Here is a 25188-nt window from a genome sequence, read left to right on the forward strand (position 1 = left end):
GCAACTGGGGGAGAAGTATCTTGGTCAGGGTTCCACAGTTCCTTTATGTAGATGGGAGAACCTTGATGTAGACAAAGAGATCCTTGATGAAAGGCTGTAATCTCTGTGTACTGAGTAAAAGGTCTGAATAATTATGTAAATGTGATATTTCAGCTTTACATTTTTTATAAATTTGTTAACATTTCTAAAAACCTGTTTTTGCTTTGTCATTATGGGGTATTGTGTGCCGATTGAGGAACAAAAACTATTTAATCCATATTAGAATAAGGCTGTAACATAACAAAATGTGAAAGTCAAGGGTAACTGAATACTTCCTAAATGCACTGTATAGCTAGCTAGCTTGCTGAAATGATGGGAGAACAAAGAATATAGCTTAGAATAACTTTATCTATTTACCATGTCTTCATTCATGAACAATATATCTATCTTTGTGTAGGAACTGTATATTTTTAAAGTGTGTGTCACTTTTGAGTTGAGTTGTTTGGCCTTTGGAATTGGCCTCTTGCGCTCCTCTCCCATTAGCCCTCCCCTATCTCACTTGTGTATGTTTGTGTAACTCTCCACACTATCTCTGAACATGCCACATAGCAGCTGTTTTCCTGGCTATGCCTTTCTCGATAAATGAATTTCCTCCCTCCTCGCCTATTAAACTCATGGCTGCCAATGGATAATTCTATTAACAAGGACATCGTAAATAAAGTGAGATTGAATTGGATTATCGATGAAGGACGGAACAGTGCTGACATTTTGGTCGTGACTCGTGATGAGGTCCTTGGGTTTAGGTGATAACCATCACAGAGGAAATGGTAGAGCTGCTGATGATAGCGGGGGAAAAGGAACATGGCACAACAATAATCTTTAGTGGTACCAGCTTTATTACAACACGTTACTAAAACATTGTTAATTTTGACAGAAAATTCACAAGAACCAGCAATTGAGACACAATAGGTAGCATATAGTACCTGCTGCAAGCGACAAGACAAATGTTCAAAGCTGCCTTGCTTGAAATAGTCATAGACCCCAATGGTACGTAGGTACAAGTGCCTGGAATGTGTCATGTTGGGTTTACGTCAAGCCAAACACGTGTACATTTCAAATGTGCAAAATGTACTAGTCAGCTAAACCCAAATGGAACCAGACAGGTAAGTGAGTGGAATGGAACAATCACGTCTGGGAGGATGTCAGTTCTTGGCGACGCAGGTCAGTTTGGCACACAAGGCATTGCCGTTGTTGATAAACACGTTTCTCTCCAATGGGTGTCTGGCATTCTCTGTCTCTTGTCAGAGCCCGTGACTTAATCACATTCCCTCAAATTAACCCGCTGTGTGTGTGTGTGTTTCTGTTTGTATGTTCAGGTGAGGGACAAGGAGGAGGCCTTTTGAAATGTGACCAAGAAGTCTAAGGTGAGGGGAGAATGAACAAGGTAGTGAGAGAAAAAAAGGAGGGAGAGGGACTAAGAGAGAGTGGGTGACAGAGAAATAAAATAGTGTAGATAACTGGCTTGTGATTGAACTCCACATGGGCAATGTTAATAGCAATCATAAAACTTCAGTTATTTTTTGATGCCTTAAAAATCAACATTGAACTACATAATTGATCTAAATTGGCATTTGTACTAATATCATAGGCATGGCTGTGTATTAGCCTTGAGAGAGGAAGGCTGTGTCTCAAATGGCACCCTATTCTCTATATATTGCACTACTTTTGACCAGAGAGGAGGTTTGTGCCTCTGTACTCCCACGCTTCTTTACAGGAACTTGATTATATGAAACCAAACATCCTCCCACCACAAGGCAGGGGGCCTTAGGCCATCTTACCAGCCCAGACTTTAGCTACGGCATCGCCAACCTTAAAGCCTAGAAAACGTATTTGGGTGATGTTCATTAGGGCATGCAATGGAAAACGTTTTGCAACAAAAAATGAAATTGAGAAAAGTTCATGTTCATGTTGCCCCTCCCTGTTTCAGTTGGTTTTCTTATATTTGGTGCCTAATCAACACAACCCAGGACTGACACGAGACACGATATGTTTCAACAAAGTAATTTCCCTCTGACTAACCACCTTCATTAAATCAATCGCAAGAGTAAACAGAATTAATCACGTTTGTAATCAAAATCGCATGCCTGTTCCTGTGGAGCCATCTCCAATGTAATTAATGCTATATAATTGTGTTTATTTCGTTAGTATTTGTGACTAGTGATCAATTTAAAGGGTCTGCATATTGTTGATTCAATATGCTCTCCCAAATGCAACTTGAGTGTCTGATTTGCTTGTGTAAGTTATATTGCTGGAGCTAGTCAAATCCCTGTTTGTTTTGATAATGAGAGAGTCATATTTTTTTTAAAGGGCTGGTTGGGAGTCTAACTTTGTTAACATACACATCTGGATGTCATCCACGACGTGGAAATATGACAGGAAGCGGGGCTCCAGAACAGGTTTGATCAATAAAGGGCTAGATGGATGCGCCAGGTGCATACTAACAGAAGCGTTAACACACACATATCCACACACACGCACACAGGCATACACATGTACATAATTACACATGCCTGACAAAGTTTAAAAGCTCAGTGCAATCAGGATCTTCCACAGGGTCTGACATGTAAATGAGAATTTATTCTCAGTCAATTTACCAAGGAATCCCAATTTATCTGCTAAAATAAGGGTTAAATAAATAAACATTAACAACAGGTATAGAGGTACAGTTGAAGTTGGAAGTTTACATACACTTAGGTTGGAGTCATAAACTCATTTTTCAACCACTCCACAAATTTCTTGTTAAGAAACTATGGTTTTGGCAAGTCGGTTAGGACATCTACTTTGCGCATGACACAAGTAATTTTTACAACAATTGTTTACAGACAGATTATTTCACTTATAATTCATTGTATCACAATTCCAGTGGGTCAGAAGTTTACATACACTAAGTTGACTGTCATAGCTTTAGAAGCTTCTGATGGGCTAATTGATGTCAATTGGAGGTGTACCTGTGGATGTATTTCAAGGCCTACCTTCAGACTCAGTGCCTCTTTGCTTGACATCATGGGAAAATCAAATTGTTGACCTCCAAGTCAGGTTCATTTTTGGGAGCAATTTCCAAATGCCTGAAGGTACCACATTCATCTGTACAAACAATAGTACGCAAGTATAAACACCATGGGACCACGCAGCCGTCATACAGCTCAGGAAGGAGAAGCGTTCTGTCTCCTAGAGATGAACGTACAGCAAAGGACCTTGTGAAGATGCTGGAGGAAACAGGTACAAAAGTATCTATATCCACAGTAAAACGAGTCCTATATCAACATAACCTGAAAGGCCACTCAGCAAGGAAGAAGCCACTGCGCCAAGACCGCCATAAAAAAAGCCAGACTATGGTTTGCAACTGCACATGGGGACAAAGACTGTACTTTTTGGAGAAATTTCCTCTGGTCCAATGGAACAAAAATAGAACTGTTTGGCCATAATGACCGGAGGAAAAAGGGGGAGGCTTGCAAGCCGAAGAACACCATCCTAACCGTGAAGCACGGGGGTGGCAGCATCATGTTGTGGGGGTGCTTTGCTGCAGGAGGGACTGGTGCACTTCACAAAATAGATGGCATCATGAGGTATTAAAATTGTGGTTATATTGAAGCAACATCTGTAGACATCAGTTATAGGTTGGTCGCAAATGGGTCTTCCAAATGGACAATGACCCCAAGCACACTTTCAAAGTTGTGGCAAAATGGCTTAAGGACAACAACGTCAAGGTATTGGAGTTGCCATCAAAAAGCCCTGACCTCAACCCTATCGAACATTTGTGGGCAGAACTGAAAAAGCGTGTGTGAGCAAGGAGGCCTATAAACCTGATTCAGTTACACAATCTCTGTCAGGAGGAATGGGCCAAAAATTCCCCCAACATATTGTGGGAAGCTTGTGGAAGGCTACCCGAAACATTTGACCCAAGTTAAACAATTTAAAGACAATGCTACCAAATACTAATTGAGTACAGTGTATGTAAACTTCTGACCCACTTAGAATGTGTTGAAAGAAATGAAAGCTGAAATAAATCATTCTGACATTTCACATTCTTAAAATAAAGTGGTGATCCTAACTGACCTAAGACAGGGCATGTTTACTAGGATTAAATGTCATGTATTGTGAAAAACGGAGTTTATATGTATTTGGCTAAAGTGTATGTAAAATTCCGACTTCAACTTTAGAGGTAGGATTTCTTGCTGTTGTGTTTTTTTCAGTGCCATCTCTTTGACATTAGCTAGGTTTCCATCCAATTGGCGACAGATTTTCATGCAAATATTCTAAAATCCATATGAAAACAACATGCGCATTTTCCCACCAGAGAGTTGTTTCCATCAAATTGACTTGTTGCAGATAAAACAGTGTGTGTATTCCCATGTCCCGAATAAAAGGTTAAATGGGTTTCCATCACATTTTCAACTCTACTGATGGTCTTGTCACAAAAAAGTTGCATTTTATAGCAAATGTGTCCACTCTGGTCTTGGCACGCACTAGCTAATAGCTCGTATTCGCAGATGCAGTGCGGCTATAGCCTAAATTCGGACATTATTATGGACAAAATAGCAAGATTATTTTTATTTGTCAAACGACAGCCAAGCATGAATCATCATGTCACCAGAATAAGACCCTCGATATGTATTGGAAATGAAAAAAGCGTTTCCACCGCCATTTCATGCATAATAAATGTTACCGACACAAAAAAATCACACATTGTCTGGCATATTGTCTTGTTGACATTTGAAATGTTTCCCAACACATTACCAACACATTAGGTTTACTGACACACACACACGAACGACACATTTACAACTGCGCACTGAACATTCATGAGTACCTTGTCACCAGGTACACTAACACATCAATGAGATCTGAGGGCTGGGACACATAATAAATACTCAAGCTGTCCTTTCAACTGGCCTACCTGGTTAAATAAAGATGAAATAAAATAAAACACTGAGGTACCTCATAAGTGTACAAGACAAAACCTCTTCTCATAGCACAATTCTCATAACATAACCACATTAATTTGTTTGATAAAAAATGTAATGTTACAAAAAGAAATGTCACTCTCGAGCTATTACCTTTGACCGTTTGAGGTGAGTGGCGTGACAGGGGAAAGGTCAACGGGTCATAGCTGCAGGGAGAGGGGACAGTGTATGTGTGTGTCAGACCTGGGCTCAAATACATGTATTTGATTATTTGTTATTTTCTGTGTACTGTATTTTAGTACTTTTTACTCAAATACAGTATAAATACCGTACTCATATTTTTATGTGTCCCGAATCAACTACTTCTACTATAAATAGCCTACATTTTGAAAGTATTTCCAACTACATTATTTCAAATACCAAACAGACCTGGTTGAAATGCATGGTAGTATTTAAATATGCATTTACAAAATACATGCAATACTTTCCAAGGTTATTTCCAAATACATTCCAATATTAAACTACTTGTGTTTTCGCAATAAAATTACCAAATGCTTACATGCAAATGTATTTGAAATACCCTAAATAGTATTTGAACATAGGTTTGGAGTGTGTGAATCTTGCTTGGATTACATGCATGACTCTGACTTTTCTGATAACAATTCCCAAAACCACAAGGATTCCATTTGATGGCTGAAGGAACATCTCAATAGAAAGAATTAATGTAAACTTCCCTGGGAGTCCCAGGGTGTGGTAACAGGGCACGGTGGCAACAATGCATGCATCTGGAGCATGATCAACTCACATAGAATAAACAGTCCTTATCTGATTTAGTTCCTTCAGTGATGTGAATCCTGGTTTGCTGTCCTTGTAGTGGCCTCTGATCTGAGAGTCCAGGCTGTAAAAACAAATAATGGGTAGTACTTTTAAGAACGTGACCCTGTACTGCAACTCCATTCTCCTCAGAGTTGGAGTCTAACTGCCCGTCAAATGTCTGTTGCTGGCCTCCGGAGGTATCCCAAATGAGCCTCAGAGCTTGTTCCAAAACAAGCAAGCAGCAGCCTACGTTTGCAGGAATGTGTAGGTTGCCGCTCCGCTTGTCCAGAAGTTGCCCCTAAGTAGCTACACACACACCCCACATCCCTGCAATATAATCAAACCACTAGGCAGGCAGCACATTTGGGCAGTGGCACTATTCTGAGTGGCTTCTCCCTTCAGAGACAACATACAAGGCCCCAATTAGGTCCAGTACATCAAAGGGTCAAACCATATGCGTGGACATCGGAGGGGTGAACTCGGAGACAGCACTGGGATGGCACAGCTCCAGCTGGGCGTGCGTCTGCTTCCCCAGGGAGGACTTGAAGAAAGACTCCCTGGACCGCAGGAGGGGCGTCTTGCACAGAGCTCCCCAGAAGAAGCGCAGCACTGATGGGCTGAGGAAGATGAACACCCAGGGGTCCACGATGGAGTTGGTTGAGAGAAAGAGGAGGGCGATGAGGTCCATCTTGTGGCTCTCCTTCCTCTGCCCCGTGGAGTTGATATAAACACGGATCTAAGATACAAGAGAGGAAGAGAAGACACTGAATAACGAGTCCTGATCAAATGACTTACTGAGGAATCCCACCGCTGCCATCTACATCCAAAACAAAGGTAATGTGGTTTGGTAAGAAGAATGCCCCTCTCCCCACCTCTGTGATTACCACCTTTGCGGGTTTAGAGCTTGAGGTAGTCACCTCATATAAGCACTTGGGAGTACGGCTAGACAGTACACTGTCCTTCTCTCAGCACATATCAAAGTTGCAGGCTAAGGATAAATTTAGACCTGAATTCGTAATCTCTCCTCTTTCACCCCAGCTGCCAAACTAACCCTGATTCAGATGACCATCCTACCCATGCTAGATTGCGGAGATGTAATTCATAGATCAGTAGGTAAGGGTGCTCTCGAGCAGCTAGATGTTCTTTACCATTCAGCCATCAGATTTGCCACCAATGCTCCTTATAGGACACATCACTGCACTCTATACTCCTCTGTAAAACTGGTCATCTCTGTATACGCGTCGCAAGACCCACTGGTTGATGCTTATTTATAAAACCCTCTTAGGCCTCACTACCCCCTATCTGAGATACCTACTGCAGCCCTCATCCTCCACATACAACACCCGTTCTGCCAGTCACATTCTGGTAAAGGTACCCAAAGCACACACATCCCTGGGTTGCTCCTCTTTTCAGTTCGCTGCAGCTAGTGACTGGAATGAGCTACAAAAAACACTCAAACTGGACAGTTTTATCTCCATCTCTTCATTCAAAAACTCAATCATGGATACTCTTACTGACAGTTGTCTGCTTCGCGTGATGTATTGTCTTTACCTTCTTTGCATTTGTGCTGTTGTCTGTCCCCAAAAAGTTTTGTACCATGTTTTGTTGCTACCATGTTGTTGTCATGTGGTGTTGCGACCAAGCTGTGTTTTCATGTGTTGCTGCCATGCTGTTGTTGTTGTCTTTGGTCTCTCTTTATGTAGGGTTGTGGTGTCTCTCTTGTTATGATGTGTGTTTTGTCCTAGATTTTTAATCCCAGCCCCCGTCCCCGCAGGAGGCCTTTTACCTTTTGGTAGACCGTCATTGTAAATAAGAATTTGTTCTTATTTTAATTTAAAAAACTGTCTAAGTGCGGGATCCTTACCTGAAGCTGGTGTAGTGGGTACAGCATATACTGCAGCACATATTCCCCACCCCAGTGTGGGTACACAGTCCCACCACTATTCTGCATCTCCCCGTCTGTTTCCCCACTCATTTAATCCTCTCTGTCTAAATCAAATGTGATCCCACCGATGCCACCAACCATCTCAACATGCTGTCACCACCAATCACTAGCATGGCTTAACATCTGATTCTCCAAGCTCTCGCAAACATCTTTGTTCTTCCATTCTCCCAAAAGTCAAATAGACCAGAATGTAATCCTTGCCTGCTCCTAACCAACCAAGCCACATTCCTTGAATCCTTTTTGAAACCCTTGTTTTGGAGATTAGCGTCAATGTCAGATTATTGAAAACAGATCGTCTTTGGTGGAAACAAAAGCTTCAGAAGCTAATAATTCATTAAGTCTGGAGTTATGCGAAAAAAGAACAAGTTTGTAATAAATAAATATTGAAACATATTTGATGTAGTGGGTCGGGTCACTTGACCCGAAATACAGTGCCTTTAGAAAGTATTCACACCCCTTGACCTTTTCCACATTTTGTTGTCTTACAGCCTGAATTTAAAATTGATTAAATTGTGTAACTGGTCTACACACAATAACCCATCATGTCAAAAAAGTGGAATTATGTTTTTACAAATGAATTAAAAAATGAAAGCCGAAATGTCTCGAGTCAATAAGTATTCAACCCCTTTGTTATGGCAAGCCTAAATAATTTCAGGAGTCAAAATTTGCTTAACAAGTCACATAATAAGTTGCATGGACTCACTCTGTGCAATAATAGTATATAACATAATTTTTGAATGACTACCTCAGCTCTGTACCCCACATATACAATATCTGTAAAGATCCCTCAGTTGAGCAGTGAATTTCAAACACAGATTCAACCAAAAAGACCAAGGAGGTTTTCCAATGCCTTGCAAAGTGCGCCGATCAGTAAATGGGTAAAAGAAAAAGAAAAAAAGAAGACACTGAAGAAAATCCCTTTGATCCACATGGAAAACTAAAGGCATAGAAACCGTAAATGACTTGGTAACAGGAAATACATTTATTTCCATGAAAGAAATTAAAAAGTAATTTTGGACTGATCAATGTAGATAGTTTCAAATACATGCAATGTAAAAGTTACATCACAAAACTTCTATTTGAAATATTTTGGACATCACAGCAACCTAGAGCAAATCTTATTTGAATCAGAAAATTATGTTAATATGATAGGGAAGATAAATAAAATCTTACAGAGAGCATATCCAACAGACAATCTCTTACAAAAAAATATTAACTATTGGAACCAAGACTTAAAAAGAACTGATGTTGGCACAAGATGGAGGGAAAGTTAACGAAAATGTACACTTAATCCAGTATAACTAAATGTATAGATTTTTTTTATACAAGAGACAAAATGCACAAATTTTACAGCACAATGGAAAGTGTAAAACGAATAATGACTCAATAATCCATGTTTTTTGGGAACGCTATGAAGTCCGGAAGTTGTGGGCAGAGCTAGAAAGTCGGCTGTCAGAAGTATTACAATGTAAATGTGCTTTTAAACCGTAATCCTAAATATCTGCATTTTTCAAGACATGGCATATGGGGGCGTAGCCAGAAGTCCTATGGGTTGAATGATTCTCTTATCACTCTTGAAAAAACGTATATTAAAAACTTGGAAAATCAATCAATCAATCTGCCATCATTAACACAATGGGAAAAATTTAATAATTTATTTAAATAGTGCCGGGGCTACGGAGAGAAATAAAATGGTGCAGTTTCAGGCCATGTGGTAGAAAGTGATGGGGGTGTGTGCTAGTGGGTCTGGGCAGGTGGGATGTACTTGATGTTTGTATGATGTTGTAGTGTGTGTGTGTGTGTGTATATACAGTGCCTTGCGAAAGTATTCGGCCCCCTTGAACTTTGCGACCTTTTGCCACATTTCAGGCTTCAAACATAAAGATATAAAACTGTATTTTTTTGTGAAGAATCAACAACAAGTGGGACACAATCATGAAGTGGAACGACATTTATTGGATATGTCATCGGAAAGGACTAGGGAGTTTGAGGAGGGGGACAAAAATAAGGGAATTAGAGCTAAACAGGCAAAATCCTAGAGGAAAACCTGGTTCAGTCTGCTTTCCAACAGACACTGGAAGACAAATTCACCTTTCAGCAGGACAATAACCTAAAACACAAGGCCAGATATACACTGGAGTTGCTTAGTAAGACAACATTGAATGTTTCTGAGTGGCCTAGTTACAGTTTTGACTTACAAACTTCTTAAGGATCGGACCATTTTTTTCAATTTTCGCCTAAAATGTCATTCCGACATTTGAAACACTTTGAAGTTTGCGGAAAGTGAAATTAATGTAGGAGAATATAACACATTAGATCTGGTCAAATATATATTTGAAATGCAAGAGAAAGGCCATAATATAATATTGCAGTTCAGGCACAATTTAGATTTTGGCCACTAGATGGCAGCAGTGTGTGTGCAAAGTTTCAGATTGATCCAGAGAAGCATTTCAATACTGGACAATATTTTGTATCAAGTCTGCCCAAATGTGCTGAATTGGTAAATTGATAGCTTTTTAAGTCCATAAATATAGAGAACATACAAAAATGATATGGTAATACAAAGGTAAGTTTACACACTCCTAGGGTAGTCTAGTGGTTAGAGCGTTGGACTAGTAACCGGAAGGTTGCAAGTTCAAACCCCTGAGCTGACAAGGTAAAAATCTGTCATTCTGCCCCTGAACAGGCAGTTAACCCACTGTTCCTAGGCTGTCATTGAAAATAAGAATTTGTTCTTAACTGACTTGCCTAGGTAAAATAAATAAATATACTAACTTTCACACATCTAGATGGCCAGATGGGGTGGCTGTGGAGCCAGAGACAGCAGGGGTTCAAACTGTAGAATGCAGTTCTTATATTTGATTTTAAAAATAGATTTTATCATACACTATGCTACATTTTATCTCTGAGACTCTCGGGATGACAAATCAGAGCAAAATTACTGAAGTATATTATTTACCTTCAGAGGTCAATGTATCAAACCAGTTGCCGTGAGAAAAGTTTTGTTGTTGTGCACTCTCCTCAAACAATAGCTTGGTATTTATTCACTGTAATAGCTATTGTAAATTGGACAGTGCAGTTAGATTAACAATAATTAAAGCTTTCTGCCCATATAAGACATGTATAAGTCTATGTCCTGGAAAGTTTGCTGTTACTTACAACGTCATACTAATCACATTAGTGCGCACGTTAGCTCAACCGTCCCAGTATGGCGACATGTTAAATCGTCTTGAGAATCTATAGCAAGAAAATGGCAGTAGCAAAATCTACAGTAGCAATGATCAACAACCAACTTCAGAGCTTGAAGAATTTAAAAAAGAAAATTACATTTTGAATTCAGGCTGCAACAACAAATTGTAGAATAAATCAAGTTTCTGAAGGCACTGTAGCTATTCCACATGCTAAATGGCACAGAGCCAAAAAGGTATTTGCGGGAATGAAACAAGATTTGGTAAGGTACAAATTTCCACCGGACTGTCTGTCACTAGATACCTTATAACAGTTGCTATTTTCTAAATTGAAGTCAAATAAAGTATATTATTTTTTGGAGAAAATTACATCAATTTCCCTCTTATGTAATTCCACAATAATGATCGGAAAATGTAACCAACCATCTCACATGTTTTTATTACTCTTGGTATTAGTAAAAGAGTGGAGATGCACATTCCTCGACCAGGCACACACACACAAACTGTATGCTGCTAAGCTGTGTGTACTGTTGGGGTTTCCCGGTGTGACTCAAGAGTGCTGTGTCCAGTAAAAGTGAAAGTACTCTAGACTCTTTCGGGCCAATTTCCTGAAACATCTATCATTACGACAATATCCTGTGGGTGGAACTAGCAGTGTGAACAACCCTGAGTAGAGTGGAAAAACACCACAGCCATGCCTGTAGATTACACAAATTACAATGGGGCAACATAATGAGCTGAACTCTTGTGTGAATTGTTGACACAGAGTTATTTCGTGTTTTAAATGCATTCTAATATCAGTCTGCATTATGCAAATGCAGTAACAGCTTTATAAGTACCTCCAGATGAACACTGTGTTGAACTTGTTGATTCTCCAAGACTCTTTCTCAATAGTCTTCCCTTGTGTCCTTTCTCCATGCCCTCTCAGAACACATTGGAGAAGAACACCCATGGTTCCTCGCTTCTGACCTCCTTCAATGCATTTTGAGTAGGAAGCCATGAGATAGGACTTGAGAAATCGAGCAAAGATCATTGAGAAATAGCTTACATGTAAATTTGTTATTTCCCTCCCTCCCCCAACCGAGCTGCCATTTTGTTTGCCAATAATCAGGCTGTTAGGGAACACCACCTTAATCCCAGGGTAAAATATATAAAAAATATTTCAGGGAGCTCCTTTAAATTCTCTACTAATTATGTTTGTCAGAACCCTATGTGCCCTCGATCTGGAACAAACTGTCTGGATTGTGTAATTATTGATTAGTTAGAGAACACTTTGGGCAGATAGAGGAGACATGCAGAAACCTGTATTCTCAGTCAATGTCTTATTGCAACAGCGAAACACTGATTAATTATTAATGATTTCATTGGTGCCTGAGGGCACAGTAACGAGGGAAAGTCGAGCAAGCAGTGCTCACAGGCAGGATCCGCTTTCATCGACAGCAGGCAGACGTAGAGGAAAGGCGCCAATCCCACAGGGGGGGGGGGGGGGGTCTGACTGTTTGCATTACCATAGAGTGCCCTATATTGCCTATAAGACTACCTCTGAGTGATAAGCTAGACATTAACCAATAAGTGGGAAATACGTTTTTAAAAAGCCTAAGATTCTCATTTATCCCCTTTTACCACCTTCAACGTATTGGTTGTTATCAATAAGTGTCACAATAGGGTGTCCGAACTAAATGGTATGTTTGAAATGGAACAAATTATGACGCTATTGATGACAACCTATACAAGTTGCGTGGTTAACAAGCATACTTTTATGTGGGATTCTATGTTTTTCCTGATAAGCCAGGCCAATGTTCCGCTTGATATATTGGAGTGTCATTGGGCATCCATTGTGTTTGTGTCTAGGGCTGTTTTTGCTTTGTACATTCCCTAGGGGCAGGCACTTTGTCAATTTAGCAGTAGAGCATTTCTTGGTAACAAGACTATTTAATAAATCGATGCACCTCTTCCGTCATATGAAGCAGGGGTGGTTGAGATGGAAACTTGGTCCCACTGTTAGTTCACTGGCCTCTATGTGACCCTGCATTCTAGATAGTATCTTCATTGATGTGGTGCATTCATAGGTATAATGCATTATGATATGGTAATAATGTATTCACTTGTAATAATGTATGACCCCATCGGCCATGGTTGAATACCCTCACTTACATTCTAAATAGTACCAAAAATATAAAGTTTTATATTATGAGAAATTTAGCATGCTTTAAATGCCAGACTATTTTATGGGTTTAATCTAGTAGAATTGGCTGCATAGTATGTGGGATGATTAGTACACAGTATGTTGTTTTAGTTAGCAAAGTAAGGCAAGACAGATTTAGGAAACACCAATAATTTAAAAAAGTACAAAGTCTACTTTTTTTACAAAGGTGTTTAGGTTTTGTGAGGGACTGGTGGGTGACATTTGATTTCCTGCCTACATGACGCATAGTGACCTACTAGAGGATACCATTCTGCCCAACTCATTGCTGTCTACTTAATTTCTCTCCTATTAAAGTGTATTTCAATACACTAATAACTTCTTCATGTAAGTGTTGAACTACATACACTTGTGTAATGTGTTTATCATAGCACAACTGGGTCCCTATAGGAATAGTGTAAGTTGGTGAAGAAACTGACATGAAGAGCACATGTTCAACTTAATAATAAAAAACATGTTTTCCCCATCTCAAGGAGGTTAAATAAATAAAAAAATACAATGGTAAGTTGAAAATCTAATCAAATTTAGTCACATGTGCTGAATACAACCTTACAGTGAAATGCTTACTTTACAACCCCTTAACCAACAAATAGACTTTAATAGGAGAGAAATTAAGTAGACAGCAATGAGGTGGGTGGAGTGGTATCCTCTAGTAGGTTAACTTAGGGATAGGCCCCTTTTTTCTCCATTTCATGTCTGAATGATGTGCCCAAAGTAAACTGCCTGTAGCTCAGGCCCTGAAGCCAGGATACCATTGGAAAGAAAACACTTTTTGTAGTGTTTGTAGAAATGTTAAAATAATGTAGGAGAATAACATAATAGATATGGTAGGAGAAAACCCAAAGAAAAACCAACCAGAATTGAGAGAGACCACCCTCTTAGAAATGCAAGAGAAAGGTCATATTGTAAATTAGCTCCCTGGATGCAATTCCTATGGCTTCCATAGGGTGTCAGCAGTCTATGTTCAAAGTTGTAGGTTTGTAACTTCAAACACAAATAAGAAATAACAGTTTTATTAGAAGGACACAATCTTGGAAATTTGTGTTTGAGCACGTCATGAAGACATCGGCTTACTATTGAACATACTTCTTTCCGAAATAAATATTATATTTTGATTACATTTTAGGATATCTGAGGAGTAAATAGAAACATGTTTTGACTGGTTGAAACAAAGTTTAGGGGTAGATTTTCAGATTCCTTTAACGGCAAGTTGAATGAGTGGATTACTCAAATCAATGGCGCCAACTAAACAGACCTTTTGGGATATAAAGAAGGATTTTATCTAATAAAACGACACTACATGTTATAGCTGGGACCCTTTGCATGACAAATCAGAGGAAGATTTTCAAAAAGTAAATGAATATTTAATCGTTATATGTGAATGTATGAAACCTGTGCCGGTGGAAAAATATTTAGTTAAGTAATTTAAAATAAAAGAAAGAGAAAAAAAAGTAACAAAGAATTAAACAGCAGCAGTAAAATAATAATAGCAAGGCTATATACAGGGGGTACCGGTACAGAGTCCATGTGCGGGGACACCGGTTGGTCGAGGTAATATGTACATGTAGGTAGAGTTAAAGTGACTATGCATAGATAATAAATAGAGAATGGTAGCAGCATAAAAGAGGGTTCTGGGTAGACCTTTGATTAGCTGTTCAGGAATCTTATGGCTTGGGAGTAGAAGCTATTAAGAAGCCTTTTGGACCTAGACTTGGTGCTCCGGTACCGCTCGCTGTGCGGTAGCAGAGAGAACAGTTCAAAACTAGGGTGGCTGGAGTCTTTGACCATTTTTACGGCCTTCCTCTGACACCGCCTGGTATAGAGTTCCTGGATGAAAGGAAGCTTGGTCCCCGTGATGAAATGGGCCGTATGTACTTCCCTTTGTAGTCCCTTGCGGTCGGAGGCCGAGCTGCTGCCATACCAGGCAGTGATGCAACCAGGTGTAGAACCATTTGAGGATCTGAGGACGATGTCAAATGTTTTTTGTCTCTTGAGGGGGAATAGGCTTTGTAGTGCCCTCTTCACGACTGTCTTAGTGTATTTGGACCATGTTAGTTGAGAATGGGGTTGTGCTAGGTCCTCCTTTTTCTGTAGTCACAATCATGTGTCTTGATCATTTTGAGGGCGAAGTTGTTGTCCTTGCACCACACAGCCACATCTCTCACCTCCTCCCTATAGGCTGTCTTATCGTTTTTGGTGATCAGGCCAACGACTGTTGTGTCAACGGCAAACTTGATGATGGTGTTGGAGTCGTGCCTAGCCATGCAGTCATGAGTGAACAGGGAGTACAGGAGAGGACTGAGCATGCATCCCTGAGGGGCCCCCGTGTTGAGGATCAGCGTGGCGGATGTGTTGTTACCTACCTTTACCACCTTGGGGCGGCCCGTCAGGAAGTCCAGGATCCAGTTGCAAAGGGAGGTGTTTAGTCCCAGGGTCCTTAGCTTAGTGATGAGCTTTGAGGGCACTATGGTGTTGAACCCTGAGCTGTAGTCAATGAATAGCATTCTCACATAGGTGTTCCTTTTGTCCAGGTGTGAAAGGGCAGTGTGGAGTGCAATAGAGACTGCATCATCTGTGGGTCTGTTGGAGCGGTATGCAAATTGGAGTGGGTCTAGGGTTTCTGGGATAATGGTCTCATGACCAGCCTTTCAAAGCACTTCATGGCTACAGACATGAGTGCTATGAGTCGGAGTCATTTAGGCAGGTTACCTTAGTGTTCTTGGGCACATGGACTATGGTGGTCTGCTTGAAACATTGAAACATGTTGGTAATACAGACAGGTTGAAAATGTCAGTAAAGACACTTGCCAGTTGGTCAGCGCATGCTCAGAGTACACGTCCTGGTAATCTGTCTGGCCTTGCGGCCTTGTGAATATTGACCTGTATAAAGGTCTTACTCACATTGGCTACGGATAACATTAATGCTGAAACTAAGGAATAGATAGATAGAGGAGGCAATCAATAAAGTGATGGAGTCCAGGTGAGTCCAATGAAGCGCTAATGCGCGTAATGATGGTGACAGGTATGCGTATGATGGGCAGCCTGGCGCCCTCAAGCAGTACTCTCCCCCCTCTAGGGGTACCACCCGGCATCCCACCTAGGCGAGCCTGACAGAGGCCAGCAGAGGCGTGGGAGCCTGATGAGCCGGCTGAGGCATGACGTGGGATGGGAGCCTGCCGAGCCAACCGAGGCAAGAAAAGCTCTCGAACAAGTTAAGGTGTGGAAGCCTGATGAGCCAGCTGAGGCATCCCCGGTTCCTTTGGCAGCAGCACCCGAAACCGACACACCAACCAAAACAAAAAACTCCCTGATTCCAATATTGGTGTCAGCATTCTGTGAGGACAGACGCTGGGAGACGAGAAGCAAGTACAGGGAGTGAATATTTAATAAATAACACATTAAACAAAACACGGACAGCGTCTGGACAAGGGAAACATAACGACATTAATGCTGAAACAGGATCAAACTGGGGAATAGACAGATATAGAGGAGGCAATCAATAAAGTGATGAGTCCAGGTAAGTCCAATGAAGCACTGATGCCGCGTAATGGTGGTGACAGGTGTGCGTAAAGATGGGCAGCCTGGTGCCCTCGAGCCCCAGAGAGCGGGAGCAGGCGTGACAAATTAACTCTTTAGAACCCATTGTGGCAGTCAACAGCTTTTCTTTAAATTACTATAGCGGCCGGGATTGGCCTTGTTTTCCGAACAATAATATCTTTGTCAAAATCCTTAAATTAACTTGCTAACAACCTGTCGTCGTATTCGTGTGGCTTTTGTCATCAACCAGAAACAGGTTATGCTGTTATTAAAATTTTTACAGTTTTTTTCACTTCATTACTCAAAATGAACGTGCTGAAAGCGGACACGATTTTTCACTGTGAAAGAGGTTGTATCTCTATGTTGGTTGGCGATACGGATTCAGACCCATCCTTGCACTTTGAAAAGCGATGATGTGGAGGTGAGTGAAATAAGTAAACAGCAGATATACTGTATGTTTGGTGTTGTCGATGTTTGATGGCGTGAAACTTGGGGAATAGCTCTAAGATTAGCAAGTCCTGTCATGTCATGATAACTTTGTTGGTATAGGCGAGCATATCATTGGTGGAGCTCGAATGATTGAGCTCTGTCTCATGGAAATAGTTTCAGTGTTCAGCTGTATATAGTCAGCTAACTCATATGGAAATGGCCTGCTGCTAGCAAGCTAGTTAGTCTGTCAGACAAGAAAAGCTGTATGTAGTGGTAAATTTGAGCTGCACTCACGAAACGTCACCTCAGCTGTCACACAGACAAACATCTAACTAGCCACCGAAATGAAGGCCGGAGTAATTTGTGTTTTCTGTTGTGTTAAGTTTATGGTTTGTCATGTTTGCTAGGTGCAAATATCCAAAGGCTATATATTGCCTCGTTTTCATATTATTTGACAGCGTAGCTGTCGTGTTAGGGGAGATGCCCATGAAGTGGAGCTCATATGATGAGTTGGATATATGTTTACATAGCCAGCTGACAAGTTGGGGGAATTGGAAGGTGTGTAACTGTATCACACAATTTATTATGGAAACCCCTAATTAGGAAGAGTGTTTATGGTTGATTAAAAGACAGGAAGGGAGACAGACAGTGTGAGAGAGCAAGATTATGTGTTATTTGTTGATCCTCTCCTCTCCCTCTGTTCCTCTAAGTCAGTGAAAGCAAATGAAAGGCTATGGAGAGTCAGGGCTCAGGAGCAAAAATGCAGGGAGGATGAGGAGTTAGAGATGATTGGGGGGATAGAGATGTGGAGTGAGGAGGGGAGCGAGAGGAGAGTGGAGGGAGAGGAACATGGAGAGAAAGAGAGGGGGCACACCCAAGAGAGGAGCCTACGTTTCCATGGACTGTGTCTTCCCCAAGTCCCACCATTCACCCTTGTACCATACTGCCTGGGCCTGAAGTGACAGTGGCAGGGGTTTTGAAGTTGTTTTTAAAAATGGTAGGAACTTACACTATATGACTAAAAGTATGTGGACACCTGCTCGTCGAACATTTCATTCTAAAATCATGGTCATTTCCAAAAAAAATATATATATATATTTTACCTTTATTTAACCAGGTAGGCCAGTTGAGAAAAAGTTCTCATTTACAACTGCGACCTGGCCAAGATAAAGCAAAGCGACACAAACAACAACACATGGAATTAACAAACGTACAGTTAATAACACAATAGAAAAAAAATCTATATTCAGTGTGTGCAAATGAGGTAAGGCAATAAATAGGCTGTAGTGGCGAAGTAATTACAATTTAGCATTTAAACACTGTAGTGATAGATGTGCAGAAGATGAATTAATATGGAGTTGGTCCCCCTTTGCTTTTTTAAGGGGTGGATCAGTTTAATATTGCGGAAAGAATGTTGCTTCCATCAATGTAATTGTCTGCATCATTTCCAATCCACCATATTTTTGGGGTAAATATATATATCCATACACGCATGCATGTACATACACATACCTATATAGACTTACATACTTTTTTTATAGAATATACCTTTATTATTATTATTCCCCGCAAACCCTTCCACCGATCCCCCAATTGGAGTAAACTAATAAACACTTCTGCTTTTACCTTCAATTTACACATCCTATATACATTTTACAGACACAGTCTACTTTACAATAGTTCTCTCTTGTTTGTTCTTAGTCCTTCCTCTATTTCTGATGTCCATCCAGTTTGATTTCTATTTGTAACTATGCTATTTCCCAAAAGTTCCGAACCTATATACATTCTACAGATCCCGTATGTTTTACATTGTTTATCTTGTTATTAGTGCCACCCTTCAGCTCCATTCAACCCCTCCCATCTATCTCTCAACATTCTATTTGCCATATATTTTTCAACTGTGCTGTGATGCTTCACAAAATAATTTAACCTTCCTATTCTCATAGCTTCTACAGATTGTAAATTAAAAATAAACATTTTTGCTAAAATAATTATTATATTATTGATTGATTGATTATGTCTTTTCAAATCACCCAGTATTGCTATCTGTAGCGTTAGTTCTAGGCAAATGTTGCAATTCTTCAGCCATTCCTGGACCAATACCAAAATAAATGATCTAATGACTCTGCATCCTCACAGCAGAATCTGCAGAGCTGGGAAGATTGTTAAATATACATTCTATTAGTTGCAAGAATTTTGTATAGTAATTTAAATTGAAAAAAGTTTCCCCCCTTTGCTGCTATAACATCCTCCCCTCTTCTGGGAAGGCTTTCCACTAGATGTTGGAACATTGATCCGGGGACTTGTTTCCATTCAGCCACAAGAGCATTAGTGAGGTCGGGCATTGATGTTCGGTGATTAGGGCTGCCAAACGCAGATTGGTCCGTTGGACTACCAGATGGTGAAGCGTGATTCATCACTCCAGAGAACGTGTTTCTACTGCTCCAGAGTCCAATGGCGGCGAGCTTTACACCACTCCAGCCGACACTTGGCATTGTGCATGGTGAATCTTAGGCTTGTGTGCGGCTGCTCGGCCATGGAAACCCATTTCATGAAGCTACCGACGAACAGTTCTTGTGCTGACGTTGCTTCCAGAGGCAGTTTGGAACTCTGTAGTGAGGGTTGCAACCAAGGAAAGACGATTTGTATGTGCTACACGGTCCCATTCTGTGAGCTTGTGTGGCCTATCAGTTCGTGGCTGAGCCGTTGTTGCTCCTAGATGTTTCCAATTCACAATAACAGCACTTACATTTGACCTGGGCAGCTCCAGTAGAGCAGAAAGTTGATGAACTGACTTGTTGGACAGGTGGCATCCTTTGACGATGCCACGTTGACAGTCACTGAGCTCTTCAGTATGGCCAATCTACTGCTAATGTTTGTCTATGGAGATTGCATGGCTTAGTGCTCGATTGTATACACCCGTCAGCAACAGAATCCACTAATTTGAAGGGGTGTCCACATACACACTATATATACAAAAGTATCTGTTCCAGAGCTTGTAATGGATTACGACAAGAAAATGGGCTGGGTTTTCTATCTCAACCAACTGAGGATCTATTACAATGTTGGATGCACAGGCAGAAAATGGTGGAAGTATGTGTTTTGGAAGGATGCTAAAATAATTATTATATTGTGGCTGCCATCATAACATATAGCATGCCATCATAACATATAGCATGTAGCAAACAGTTACAGTTGAAGTCAGAAGTTTACATACACCTTAGCCAAATACATTTAAACTCAGTTTTCCACAATTCCTGACATTTAATCCTAGTAAAAATTCCCTGTCTTAGGTCAGTTAGGATCACCACTTTATTTTAAGAATGTGAAATAGAGAGATTTATTTATTTCAGCTTTGATTTCTTTCATCACATTCTCAGTGGGTGAGAAGTTTACATACACTAAATTATTATTTGGTAGCATTGCCTTTAAATTGTTTAACTTGGGTGAAACGTTTCGGGTAGCCTTCCACAAGCTTCCCACAATAAGTTGGGTGAATTTTGGCCCATTCCTCCTGACAGAGCTGGTCTAATTGGGTTAGGTTTGTAGGCCTCCTTGCTCACACACGCTTTTTCAGTTCTGCCCACAAATTTTTTAGGATTGAGGTCAGGGATTTGTGATGGCCACTCCAATACCTTGACGTTGTTGTCCTTACCATTTTGCCACAACTTTGGAAGTATGCTTGGGGTCATTGTCCATTTGGAAGACCCATTTGCGACTGTTACGAATACAAGTGTTACGGTTATCCTGTTATCCTGTGTGTGTGTATCCTGTGTGTGTGTTTCTTTTCTCTCCTTCTCCCCTCACAGGTGAAAATCATCACTCCCCAATCAGTCAACAATCAACCATCAATCAGAAGACACACCTCCTCCTATTTCCTACCCTATCACAGTTCCTTCCCCATGGTTTAAAAACCCCATCATTTGTTTGCTCTAGAGCTAGCTCAATATCTCTCTGTAAATGCCATGTATGTAGATCTCTGTGTTTCACTCTCTCTTTGTCTTAAACCTCTCTTTTGTTTGAGCACCTCCATAGCACTTTGTCATCACCTGTGAGTATTGTTTTGGTTATGGTGTTTGTGTTTGATTGCTGGTGGGAAAAGGGGAAACCAAGACAAGTCGCCCATGGGCATACACTACCAGTAGGTGAACTTTGTTAAATACACTAGTTAGAACTGGGCGGACCACCCACTGTATTTTTGGTTAGTTAGCTGTTGTTAAAGTAGGCTAGTCTAGCTTAGGGATGTTTTTGTATATTTATGGTTTCTTTCCTTGGGTCCAGCTCAGCCCCTTTTCCTGCTTCCCCCCCATTACCGTGTGTTTATAAATAAACCTGGAGTTTGACGGTAGATTTCTTTTGTCGTGGTTATTTCGTACACTTTTACTTTGTCACAATAATTTGCATGAGTTATGTTACGGGTCTCATTACCATCCCCCCTAGACTGTCGGGCCAAAAGGGATTCGTAACAGTGACCAAGCTTTAACTTCCTGACTGACGTCTTGAGATGTTGCTTCAATATACACTATCCACATAATTGTCATGATGCCATATATTTTGTGAAGTGCACCAGTCCCTCCTGCAGCAAAGCACCCCCACAACATGACACTGCCACCCCCGTGCTTCACGGTTGGGATGGTGTTTGGCTTGCAAGCCTCCCCCTTTTTCCTCCAAACATAATGATGGTCAAATGATGGTCACAGTTCTATTTTTGTTTCATCAGACCAGAGGACATTTCTCCAAAAAGTACGATCTTTGTCCCCATGTGCAGTTGCAAACCGTAGTCTGGCTTTTTTTTAATGGCGGGTTTGGAGCAGGGGCTTCTTCCTTATTAAGCGGCCTTTCAGGTTATGTTGATATAGGACTCGTTTTACTGTGGATATAGATACTTTTGTACCTGTGTCCTCCAGCATCTTCACAAGGTCCTTTGCTGTTGTTCTGGGATTGATTTGAACTTTTCTCACCAAAGTACGTTCATCTCCAGGAGACAGAATGCGTCTCCTTCCTCAGCGGTATGACGGCTGCGTGGTCCCATGGTGTTTATACTTGCGTACTATTGGTAAATAGCATTGGTAAATAGCTCCCAAGGATGAACCAGACTTGTGGAGGTCTACATTTTTTTCTGAGGTTTTGGCTGATTTCTTTTGATATCAAGCAAAGAGGCACTGATTTTGAAGGTAGGCCTTGAAATACATCCACCTCCAATTGACTCAAATGATGTCAATTAGTCAATCAGAAGCTTCAAAGCCATGACACCATTTTCTGGAATTGTCCAAGCTGTTTAAAGGCAGTCAACTCAGTGTATGTAAACGTCTGACCCACTGGAATTGTGATACAGTGAATTATAAGTGAAAAAATCTGTCTGTAAACGTTTTTGGGGAAAACGACTTGTCATGCACAAAGTAGATGTCCTAACCGACTTGCCAAAACTATTTGTTTACAAGAAATTTGTGGAGTGGTTGAATGACTCCAACCTAAGTGTATATAAACTTCCGACTTCAACTGTACATGACCCACAGCATGGTCAAACAAGGTAATGTTTCCAACATTTTCGGACTACTAAACAACTATTGATTTTGAACCACAGCGAGTTACCGCAAGTCGCAAAGAAAACAGGAGCTGCCTTCACTAATCAACGTCATCTAATCACCTACACTTGGTATAAAACAGTGACAACTAAAAGATACCAAAATCGATTTAGTCCAATAAGCTAAATATGATGTGGCTGTCCATGGTACTGATTTGTGTGATTGTGTGCGTGCAAGTAGAAAAAACATGTTGACTCACCCTGCCAATGCCATCCTCTTTCATGTTGCCTAAACAGTCTATGACTCTGTTATACATTAAACATTTTTAGTTTTTGTTGTCCTAGGGTACTTGGCTAGCGAGCAAGTAGTTTAGCCAACTTCCTTTCATGTGCAACGATACACCACGTTAACATTAGCCTACTACATCTTGTGTTGATCTTCATCCTCTCAGGCCAGGGGCAGAAAGGCCACATCACAACAACATGCAACAATTAAAAAATTGTCAATGACATTTGGCTTGTGATGTGATTGGTCTGAAGCCAAATCCAAACTGGCTTCCCTTGACTTATTTTTTTATCAAGGGAAGCCAAATGCTTGCTGGCTTCCCTTGCATTCGATGCTACAGGCGGCAACAATGTCATACTCTTTTTGATCAGACAGCATCAGATGCTAAGACAGAGGGGTACTGTTTCGTTCACTCGGATGGATGCTTTCTCCGCTGAGATACATTTCCTTCAATTTGCAGACTGAATGTATGAAAGGCTGAATGTATGAAACAAAACACATTGTGTTTTTTTTCTTGGTATAGTTTCTTGGTAAATTCATCCTTTGGCACCCATGAATATACGCCACTGATAGAAACACATTGGGTGTATTTTAAGAATATTACAAGGTTAAAGAAGGAACCTTAAACCTCTTAGATGTAAAGTCCCCTGTTTTGGGGACATGTGTGGTTCTGGTACCGGTTTCGACTGACATTTTTCAGTTTCGACCGACACCCGAGATTGAAATGGCTTGCATTGAGCGGTAGCCATGATTCTCATGGACACAGGAGTATGTCTGACACCAGGATGTGAAATCTGACACCACATGAAGCTGGGATGTCCCTCCAACCATTTAATTCGCTCTTCCGACTGTCCATCAACTCCTGGCTGAACTCTGTCACAGCCACTAACAACAATATGCCTGGTAACCCAGCAGGAGATTGCGGTTTCGTCGCTGTAACACATTCAGAGATCGATTCATAGCCATTCATATAAAATAATTCATAGACTTTAAGTGAACACCACTTTCTGTTTGTCATAGATGGAAATTATTAATATGAAAGACGGGTTCCTTAACAAGTTCAGGAAGCCAAGCTAGAGCTCTGTGATATGTTCACAGCGATGGGGGCAGACGGTTTGATCAAGAGAGACCTTTAGAAAATATGCACATTTTCTCTAACACTCAATACACAAATGTGTATTTTTTTCCCCTCAAAAGTACCTACACTTCAGCAATTTATAACTATTTTTACCAGAAAGGTGAGTTTTGATCCTTTCTTGGAGTATTTAGCATTACTAGTTATTTTTTATGGCCCTCATGATAAATAATTACGCTTGGGGAGATTATATTTTTGATTGCATTTAAGAGGTTTTGAGGTTTTAAGGTTAATTTAAGAACCCATACTCTGCCATCAGTTTGTTTTTAAACATTTGTAGACTTAAGGTGTGCTTTTGAGAACCCTTTTCAAAAGAGTGGTTCGCTTTGGAACCAGCAGTGCGCTCGTGATTAAAGGGCGCTTGTATGTATAATTCGAATGGAGACCGTTGGTTCAAAGACGCACTGGAGGCGGGAAGTGCACGGATGGTTGGAGGCAAGACAGGTGAGAGACGACTTGCAACGGATCGACGTGAAAGGTGGGTAAATGTTAGCTATTCACTAGCTAACAATAATAATTCAAACTATTATCAAAAAACAGTACAATCAAATTAAATGTTATTTGTCACATGCACATGCACCGAATACAACAGGTATTACCTTACAGTGAAATGCTTACTTATACAAGCCCTTAACCGGCAATGCAGTTAAGAAAAATAAGTGTTAAGTAAAGAATAAAATTGAAAAACGACAAATAATTAAAGAGCAACAATAAAATAATAGTAATGAGCCTATATACAGGGGGTACCGGTACCCCCGCACAGGTTAGTCGAGGTAATACGTACATGTAGGTAAAGTGACTCCATAGATTATAAACAGAGTAGCAGCAGAGTAAAGATGGGGGTGAGGGGGGTTTAATGCAAATAGTCCAGATAATCAAAAGGCTAACTGTTCAGGAGTCTTATGGCTTGGGGTTAGAAGCTGTTTAGAAGCCTCTTGGAACTAGACTTGGCGCTCCAGGTACCGCTTGCCATGTGGTAGCAGAGAGAACAGTCTGACTAGCGTAGCTGGAGTCTTTGGCAATTTTTAGGGCCTTCCTCTGACACCACCTGGTATAGAGGTCCTGGATGGCAGGAAGATTGGCCCCAGTGATATACTGGGCCATACGTTTTGCCATATGTTTTGCCACATAAACTGAAATTAGGAAAACTATTAGAAGTTTAGCAAGCAGGAAATGGAAGAGT

At 40.7% G+C, this 25188-nt stretch overlaps 1 protein-coding gene across 1 annotated transcript in view; it reads right to left on the reverse strand.

Moving 5' to 3' along the window:
- Nucleotides 1–857: 857 nt before the first annotated feature.
- The window catches only part of LOC109882855 (prostaglandin E2 receptor EP2 subtype-like), a 29955-nt gene continuing 5624 nt past the window's right edge, over nucleotides 858–25188 (reverse strand). The window contains exon 2 of the mRNA XM_031828522.1: nucleotides 858–6495. Within this exon, the coding sequence (XP_031684382.1) occupies nucleotides 6205–6495 (291 nt within the window). The 3' untranslated portion in view covers nucleotides 858–6204. The remainder of the gene's footprint in view (nucleotides 6496–25188) is intronic.

The sequence above is a fragment of the Oncorhynchus kisutch genome, linkage group LG7 (assembly GCF_002021735.2).
Source record: "Oncorhynchus kisutch isolate 150728-3 linkage group LG7, Okis_V2, whole genome shotgun sequence".
NCBI lineage: Eukaryota > Metazoa > Chordata > Actinopteri > Salmoniformes > Salmonidae > Oncorhynchus > Oncorhynchus kisutch.